This window comes from Zea mays, chromosome 3, assembly GCF_902167145.1.
Source record: "Zea mays cultivar B73 chromosome 3, Zm-B73-REFERENCE-NAM-5.0, whole genome shotgun sequence".
Taxonomy (NCBI): Eukaryota; Viridiplantae; Streptophyta; class Magnoliopsida; order Poales; family Poaceae; genus Zea; species Zea mays.
In genome coordinates this window covers 59,237,004-59,246,502 of record NC_050098.1, presented here as the reverse complement: position 1 = coordinate 59,246,502, position 9,499 = coordinate 59,237,004, and the positions used below count along the sequence as shown (strand labels likewise).

Genomic DNA, 9,499 nt, shown 5'->3' with positions numbered 1-9,499 from the left:
ATATTACTGTTACAGTGATATTTTGTCACACGAATTTTACATATTATGATGTTGTTTGTGGTTTCATATCTATGTTTTATAATAATTTTTAACTTTCGTAGCAACAACGATCACATAACTAGTAATATTTAAAGGCCTAAAATTGTAGATAACTTACTATATTACTACAAGCAATAATTTCAATTTTCACGAGAAAAAAATGATGGATAAATGCGTTTCCTTTTTTTTTTTACCAAACTGTATCCTCTTGTTTTTATATTACTCTAAAGATAGATACATCCACGCCAGCATGTTAGCCAGGTGCCAGATCAACAGTAGTAAATGTTGCATGTATGTACGGACAGAGCGGGTGGGGGCGAGGAGGAATGGCAAGAATAGCAAAGCGAAAGGGTGTGTGCGCATTCCAATTGTCGAGCGGTGGTGGGAGCAGAGGCGAGGAAAGGACGGTCGGACGGACTGGACGTGGACGGGAATAATAAAAACGGAACGGAAACGGCAACAAGTAAGCCAGGCCAGGCAACCCACAACACAAGGAGAAGGGGAAGGGCGGCGAGGGAAGGGCTCCGCGTCGTGTCCCTTCTCTTCCTCCTCCTCCTCCTCCTCTCTCCAACACCCCATCCATCAGCGCTGCCCTCCGCATTGCTCTTGATCCCATCCAGTACATCGATTCTCCCCCCAAGATCAAAGGCCGGAGGAGGAAGAAAGGTAGCCATCACTTCTCGTGTTGCTTTTTTTTCCTTCTCCCTTACAACTGGTTTGGCATGTAAAATTTTTATATCGCGCGTGCCAAATGGTGAACTCCGTCGGATTTTATCCCTTCCTCCCAAGACTCGTGGGTTGTTCTGCACCCTTCTCTTCTCGTGCTTGTTATGAAACTGGCCGCCGCCGGCTTGGGCTCTCGATCCTCGATCTCGCCGGAAAAGTAGACGGTAACCGCCAGTCAGGTTCTTCCTTTGATTGGTGATAAAGAAAAACTCTGATCAAATTCTTCGCATATTCGCACGGCAGATTCCGTCAGTCCAACTCCATCTCCTCGTTTTCTTCAGCGCCCGTACGCAAATGCCGTATCTTACAAATATTGCCGCGAGGCATTCTGAAATCGATCGAGACTTTTTTTTTGGACAGTTTTTAATAATTGTGTGAAATACAAATGTTTGGCACGTTTTTCGGTTATACAGGAGCCATGTAAATGTTTATTTGTGTAATTGAAGGTTAGGGAGTCGGCCATGGGATGCTTTTCATGCTGCTGTGTGGCAGATGACGACAACGTTGGCAGGAGGAAGAAGCATGACGATCCCTATGTTCCTATCCCTGCTCATGGTTGTCACTTCTCTCTCTCTTCTTTTCATTACTTCTTGTATCATGGTCGCGACGATTAATTTGTGAATTTCAATAAAAAAAGTTAATTGTGTGATATAATCAAGGCACTGACTTCACAAAATGTGGATGTCACTACCTGATCGAACAATGCAAAGGGGTGGTACTCTATCTGTTTTCGATGATCAATTAATTCGCAGAAACTTCTTTGTCATAAGAAATGCAGTTACCTTTCTGACGTTAGCTTACCCAGCTTTCTGCCTTTCTTAAACAAAGAGGGAATGATAAACATGCCAGTCAATTGTACTCGTTCGTGCACCTAAATTCATTCGTATTCAGTCCTCGTTACATTACATTATTTTGTTAAGAAAACTATTCTAAAGGACCAGCATGCTATGAATTCTTCACGAACTTGAGTCATGATCTGTGTTTCGTTTCTGTTGAATCCTTATTACGTACTACTTGTTTGGTTGATTTTCTCTATCCAAATTCGATATAGTCTTTGGCACGACTAAATATGATTTACTTCACTGGAAACCTACCTGTCCTGGTGTGTCAAATAATGTATCCAAAAAGATCTATGCGAATTGATTGCTGATGGTTGTACTGAACTCTGCAATGTGATTGCCAACTATTTGGACTGTGGTGGTACTAAAGGGTTTTGTTGTGTACCCTATGACACAAAAATCCTGTTCCCCTGAAACATACAAGATATTGTTTTAGTTATTTTACAGGTCTGGTTCAACGGAAACATAAATATTTAAACAAACATTTATCATGCTTGCTAGTACCACAAAAAGGGCTTCCTGAGCATATATCACGATGGTCATTTCTTTTTTTTTCCTTTATGCAGTTTATAATTTTGGACCTAGCCGGTTCCCAGCCCCAACCCCTGTCATCTCCACTGGCAGAGCTCAGCCAATTGCAGTACCGGCCATTCATCTGGAAGAGCTGAAGGAAATTACAAAAAACTTCAGCAGTGATGCCCTCATTGGCGAGGGCTCGTATGCCAGAGTCTATTTTGGTGTGCTGAAAGATGGGACGAAATCTGCAGTGAAGAAGCTTGACTCCAGCAAACAGCCTGATCAAGAATTCCTTGTGCAGGTTATGCCACCTATCCTTCTCTCATGTAAGGTTTCCTGGTCAAGATGCTCCAGCTCTGACTCCCATTTCTCTGCAGGTTTCAGCTGTCTCAAGATTGAAGCATGAGAATGTTGTCCAACTCGTCGGATACTGCGCCGAAGGGAGCACCCGCGTCCTTGCTTATGAGTATGCAACTAGGGGATCATTGCATGATATCCTCCATGGTAGGGAGAAAGTATTCCATCTCCTTACATAAGCTCAGTGTTTTTACCATTCTCATTGCTTGCGAAAACATTTATCTACTTCCATAATAAGATACTATTTGCAGTTGCTCCCATGCTAACTACTATGAACCGGTTGCTGATGCCTAATTTAATCAAGCCTGCTGAGTTTGGGCTGACGTGTGCCTGATCCATGTCCACAGGTAAAAAGGGTGTCAAAGGAGCCCAGCCAGGGCCAGTCCTGTCATGGATGCAGCGAGCTAGGATTGCCGTATGTGCTGCTCGGGGTCTCGAGTTCCTCCACGAGAAGGCCGATCCTCGAGTGGTCCACCGCGACATCAAGTCAAGCAACATACTGCTCTTTGACCATGATGTTGCGAAGATCGGGGACTTCGACATCTCAAACCAGGCCCCTGACATGGCTGCGCGCCTCCACTCTACTCGCGTTCTTGGCACCTTTGGCTACCATGCACCAGAGTACGTATTCCAAATGTGATTTCATCTTTAGTTAGGATTCGGGAACACCCTCTTACCCTTTTTTTTCTGGGGTTTTTTCAGATATGCCATGACTGGACAGCTTAGCACGAAGAGTGATGTCTACAGCTTTGGAGTTGTGCTGCTGGAGCTTTTAACCGGTCGCAAGCCAGTTGACCACACACTGCCCCGTGGCCAGCAGAGCCTTGTGACATGGGTATGGGCCTTAGATTTTTTTTTTGTTCTATGTTTTTTTGACAAGGATGAAAGGCATAAAGCCAACAAAGCAACTAAATTCTTGGTTATATATGAAGGCTACACCGAGGCTTAGTGAAGACAAGGTGAGGCAATGCGTCGATCCAAGGCTCGGAGACGAATACCCTCCAAAGGCTGTAGCCAAGGTAAATATATCATATTACCAAGTTAAGGAACTAGACTTATTCCCATGTAAACCTGAAAGTAGAGTTTCACAACATAACACTTAACTGATCCTGCTCCGAAAAGCACTGCAGAAGTTTTGATAATATGTGGCTTGGATGGACAAAAGATCACCACAAATCTAGCATTTAAACTGTGTTTTGTTTTTGTGCACCAGATGGCTGCTGTGGCCGCCCTCTGCGTGCAATACGAGGGTGAATTCCGTCCCAACATGAGCATCGTCGTCAAGGCTCTGAACCCCTTGCTGCACAGCCGGTCTGGCAACCGCCCTACTGCCTCGTCGGCCTCCCACGCTGCCGAGCGATCCGGACTGTGATTTCTCATCGCTGCGACAACTTTGGGTTCACGAAAAAGGACCGTCTTGTGGAGCGTTGGTGTTGCTGTGTCGTGACTGCCAAAGCCTTGGCGCAGAGAAGAGCTTTGCCATGCAGCTGTGTATTGTAAATTGTTTTGTAAGCGATGCGCCTCCTGGTTTGTGTGCCCTGTCATCATCCTATTCTATTCTAGAAAATGGTGTACGATGGATCATGGATGATACCAACTATTTGGTCTCTTTTGGAATGCGAAAATGCAGCACTTGGCTTCCTATGTGTGTAGATCAGCTTTGTTGTTCTATTGCTACAAACCAGGAATACTACAGTATGAATATTACAACTACTGGCAGCCGGCATATGTAACAGAGAAGCATGCACAACAGGGCAGGACAGGAACCGCTCCTGGACTGTTGTCCTAGTCCTAATTGTGATTGAACCAAAATTGAATTCTATTTCGATTATTAGCTAGCTAGCGTATCTATGGTTCAAAATGTTTTCTCAGACAGCAGCCACGAGACGAGCGCAGCACCTCGATCTCCAACTAGGGAAGCTGCATATCTATGGTTCAACATCAGCTTCTTCATCGGAGTCGGCGGCTAGGACATCGGCAGCCGTCGTCTGCTCCCTGTTAGCTTGTTCACCAGAGTCGGCAGCTGGGACATCGACAGCCATCGTCTGCTCTCTGTTAGCTTGTTCACCGAAATCGGCAGCTCGGATATCTTGTTCATCGGAGTAGGCAGCTAGGACATCTTGTTCACCGGAGTCGGCAGGTGGGACATCGACAGTCGTGGTCTGCTCCCTGTTAGCTTGTTCACCGGAGTCGGCAGCTAGGATATCTTGTTCACCGGAGTCGGCAGCTGGGATATCGGCAGCCGTGGTCTGCTCCCTGTTAGCTTGTTCACCGGAGACGGCAGCTGGGAAGCCTGGGATATCTTGTTCACCGGAGTCGGCAGCTGGGACATCGGCAGCCGTGGTTTGCTCCATGTTAGCTTGTTCACCGGAGTCGGCAGCTGGGACATCATGTTCACCGGAGTCGACATCTGGGACATCGGCAGCCGTGGTCTGCTCCCTCTTAGCTTGTTCACCGGAATCGGGAGCTGGGACATCTTGTTCACCAGAGTCGGCAGCAGGGATATCTTGTTCACCAGAGTCGGCAGCTGGGAGATCTTGTTCACCGGAGTCTGCAGCTGGGACATCTTGTTCACCGGAGTCGGCAGCTGGTACAACGGCAGCCGTGGTCTGCTCCCTATTAGCTTGTTCACCGGAATCGGCAGCTGGGACATCTTGATCACCGGAGTCGGCAGCTGGGATATCTTGTTCACCGGAGTCGGCAGCTGGGACATCTTGTTCACCGGAGTCGGCAGCCGTCGTCTGCTCCCTGTTAGCTTGTTCATCGCAGTCGGCAGCTTGGTCATCTTGTTCATCGGAGTCGGCAGTTGGTACATCGGCAGCCGTCATCTGCTCCCTGTTAGCTTGTTCACCGGAGTCGGCAGCTGGGACATCGGCAGCCTTCGTCTGCTCCCTGTTAGCTTGTTCATCGGAGTCGGCAGCTGCCACATCGGAGTCGGCAGCTGCCACATCGGCAGCCGTCGTCTGCTCCCTGTCTGACTGGCTCTTGATTTCCATCTGGGACAACAGAGATGTTGTTTGGTCGAAATCAGATCCATCCGTTCCTTCGTCGTCTAACTGGCTCTTGATTTCCATCAGGGACAACAGAGATGTTGTTTGGTCGAAATCAGATCCATCCGTTCCTTCGTCGTCTAACTGGCTCTTGATTTCCATCAGGGACAACAGAGATGTTGTTTGGTCGAAATCAGATCCATCCGTTCCTTCGTCGTCGTCATAAGTCCACCGGCTGTCACCTGTATCATGCATGCGGAGAACAACTACAGTCATCAGTTAACCGGACGGTGGGTCAGCAAGCAACTAGCAATTAGTAGTAATTAATAAATTAATGCCGGTGCCAACCAGCAGCAAGTGTTCGTTTTTATGGATTAATTTTTAGTCCCTCTACTTCATATCTATTTTAGTTTCTAAATTATTAAATACAGAAACTAATTAGTTTTCATATTCTGTAATTTAGAAATTAAAATAATATAAAGTGGATGGAATAAAAATTAGTTTCTAGAAACCAAACATTTTCCAATTAGGCGTCAGTTCTATTGCTGTACATGCACGCTGTTCAATCTGAACATATAACATTAACATCTACAAGAGTAGTATAAACCGAAGCAGACATGCAATTGAACAGACACTACAACACCATTCGATCGATGAATTAGGGAACAATGTTTAGATGGAAAACAACGAAATCGCAATGAGGATCACCCTTGCGGAGAAGCGTTGGCGGCAGCACCCAGGCATCAACGAAGCAGGAGTACCGGACCCTGAGTTGCCCGTAATAATCGGGGTCTAACGAGTACTCCATGTGGTGCAGGACCTGCCTGGCTTGTGCGTCCAGTGCGAAGAGCGTCTTGTCCAGGAAGAAGTAGAGGATGTTGGGGTTGTTGGGGTCGACGAAGGCGAGCGAGGGCACCACGCCCGACGGCAGTCTGGCATCGGCATAGCTGCGGTGGCTCCATATGTCGGCGAAGGTCACCGTGTACTCGTGTTCCCAGGAATGCTGGCCCCCCTGCCTGAGGACAAGCGTGAACATGCAGACCGTGGCCTGATCCTTGGGGATTCGCTGGACCTGGATCGCGACGTAGCGCAGCTTGCCCTGGCTGAGCCTGATGATGCGTCGGCGGTCCATCATGTCTTCGAGGAAGAGGCGGGCGCGCCCGGTGAGGGCCTTCATCTGGCAGCCAAGCGGGAGCGGGATGAAGCGCAGGCGCAGGCCGTCGTCGGCAGCGAAAGGGTTGCAGACGAGCATGCCGTAGGCGACGTCGATCCACCAGAGGAGGCCGCCGTGGGCGAGGACGCCGTGAGCGCCCCAAGGCGGGTGGTCCGGGGCGGAGACCAGCGGCCTGGCGGTCCACTGGTCGGTGACGGTGGAGTAGCAGAGCAGGGTCTGGTGGCGGGTCGTGGAGGTGGGATACAGATGGGCCACCATGTAGTGGCCACCGTGTCGCGGGTCGGCGATGAGGCCGATGCTGCGTCGCGGGAAATTAGTTTCGACGCCGAGGTGGGCGGGGACGTCGGGGAGGAGGGCGGCAGTGCCGGCGTGGGCGTCACCGAGGAAGTAGGCGTAGTTCCTGTCTTGGTCGCCGCGGCTAACGAGGAAGAGGAGGCGGTCGGAGCAGGCGGAGATGACGCAGGGAAAGCTGAACCACTTCGAGTCCTGGACCAGGCGCTTGGGCAGGACCAGGTAGGAGGCGCCGTCCAGCGGGGGCCGGAGGTCGAGAAGGAAGTCGGAGGCGCCGGGCGCGAGCAGCTTTGCTCGCTCCTCGTTTCCGGCGGAGTCGTCGAGGACGACGGCGATGGAAGAGAGTGCCGCCCACGGGCCGGGCTGGAACTTGACCTCGTATTTGCGATTCAGTTCCTCGCGGGCGCGAGACGACTCCCCCGCTTTGAACGACGACGACGACGACATGGCTGGCGTGGTTCGCTCTGCCTGCCTAGTCGGCGCCGGCGGTGGGGTTGGGGCTGCGCGCGGCTTGGGAGGGTGGCGAGTTGGTTGGTTTGGTTCGTTTCGATCCATATCGCTGCTGCTGGTTGATTCGAGGGGAATGGGAGGAAGGGGACGGGGGCTTTATAGGTGAGCGAGCAGGCAGACAGACTGCGTTCCGGCGCCGAGCCGATGATGATGCGCTCGGGTCTACGTACACGTATGATGAGCTCACTATTATCCAACCCAACCGACTGGAGACTTCACAGCGCCTGGACTGTTTGTTGGATGGGCCCAGACCAGATAGCCATGAAATCTGACGATGCCAATAGAGACACTGGCTAGTCAAGTTGGACGCCATGCAAACCAGGCAACCGGCGCTGGCGTTCGCACTTCCCAGCATACAAAAGTGAGCCAATCTCATATTTGTTTTTATACTAGTCCTATGATTTTTATATATCATATAGATAAATCTTATTTAATTAAATTAATTGTAGGAACACGTTTTTAAACCTTTACAATAATAAATGGTGGCTTGAGCCAATATAAAAAGAATAGCTACACATCACAAATAAAGCGAGACACTAATGGTTTCTTGGTGGACATCTGCTTGTGTACTCGCTGAGGTTTAAAGAAAAAAAGGAAGACAACATCATAAGTCTCTCACTAAAGGCAAAACCAACGGTACAACGTGACATTTAAATGAGCTCAGCAGAATGTTCAAAGACAAGACAAATTTAGAAAAATATTTAGCAAAGAACATTAATTAATATTTTGCATAACGATATGTGAAACCTCCCGTCGTGTGCAGTTTGCAGTTAAGTCCTCAATATAAATAGTACTTGATGCATCCGACGGAAGAGGAGGCTCAGGTCTACCACCATATGTCATCCCTATGTTGTCTATACCAACAACACCCATCATAGGTCTACCACCATATGTCATCCCTATGTTGTCTATACCAACAACACCCATCATAGGCCGGTCATCAACCATTAGACATCCATACCAGCACCCATCTCTACAGCCAATCCGGCACCCATCCCTGCAGCCCTAGTGTCATTAGCACCAACAGAGGCCATCTATGAATTTATCACAGATAAAACGCAAATCAATAACTCCATGCCCGTGCAAAAAAACAATAGTACAATAGGAAAATTGTTTGTACCCTATTCTGTAATCCTGTCCTGCCAGTTTCATGTAGATAGTATAATGTCATGTCTTTCACACCAGACACAACTGCAAAAATGATAGTCAATACCTCATCAAAGAATAGAGTGTCCACAAATGTATTTTTACTTAAGTTACTCAGGAAAGCTAATTACGTTGTGACTCCCAACTATTAGACTCGAATTTCCGAACTACCAAGTGGACAAATTTGTTTCTAGAATTTCAGTTTGAACGAATAAGATATTATAGTCTAGATATGTCAGGTGCTATAGGTACGGAGTCGAGCCACCACAAGAAATCGCAGACCCGATTTTTTCATGCAATTGAATTTTTGGTCGTTCAAGTGTGTCTCCCTTCCCACCTCTCCCATCTTTGATACGAGAGATCTACCATCTTTGGTAGAGGAGATCTATCAACTGTTGCACCTCCGAGTTTTCTGAAGGATTTGATGCTCTGCAATTGAAAAAAATAAATTGGTCAATGCTTAATTTACATGTTTTGATAATTACACAACAACGTTAAGATCTAATTTGTTGGAGGACTTCTTCTTCGCCGAAGGTCCTTTAAGCAAGAACACCTTCGGCAGGACGACATGCAAGCAGACACAATACGAATGTGTACATCGAAGCTACAATCCAGGGAGCTTCGGCATGATGACACGCCTTGAGACGAAGGACGGCACCAACTTAAAGAGGAAAAGACCGTTCAGTCCATGATAATTTGTGTCACGTTTATAATTATTTATCGAGGACATAAATGTAATTTCGACCGGGCTGCGTCCCGTGCCTATAAATAGGTGAACAGTAACCTCGTACTGTTCATGCTGATTGATAATCACTTGCACATTGCTCTCGGATTCTCACCTTCTGTCAAGCCGAAGGTACAAATGTAATTAATATCATTACTGCTTGTTCATGATTATACAATAAGATCAC

General features: G+C 47.9%; 2 protein-coding genes across 2 annotated transcripts; one reads left to right on the top strand and one right to left on the bottom strand.

Annotated features, from left to right (window-relative positions):
- Positions 1-504: 504 nt before the first annotated feature.
- LOC606408 (Pti1 protein) lies at positions 505-4,118 on the top strand. The gene is made up of 8 exons (NM_001112283.2): positions 505-705; positions 1,212-1,320; positions 2,171-2,421; positions 2,498-2,624; positions 2,825-3,098; positions 3,180-3,312; positions 3,410-3,496; positions 3,691-4,118. The coding sequence occupies exons 2-8, from the start codon at positions 1,227-1,229 to the stop codon at positions 3,847-3,849; spliced, it is 1,125 nt and encodes a 374-aa protein (NP_001105753.2). The 5' UTR covers positions 505-705; positions 1,212-1,226; the 3' UTR covers positions 3,850-4,118.
- Positions 4,119-4,278: 160 nt separating this feature from the next.
- On the bottom strand, positions 4,279-7,492 carry LOC100279935 (putative DUF1618 domain containing family protein). Its single transcript, NM_001152885.1, has 2 exons — positions 6,176-7,492; positions 4,279-5,709 (listed from the first exon to the last, which is right to left on the bottom strand). Exons 1-2 carry the CDS (start codon positions 7,485-7,487, stop codon positions 4,406-4,408), a joined length of 2,616 nt encoding a protein of 871 aa, NP_001146357.1. The 5' UTR covers positions 7,488-7,492; the 3' UTR covers positions 4,279-4,405.
- Positions 7,493-9,499: the final 2,007 nt, after the last annotated feature.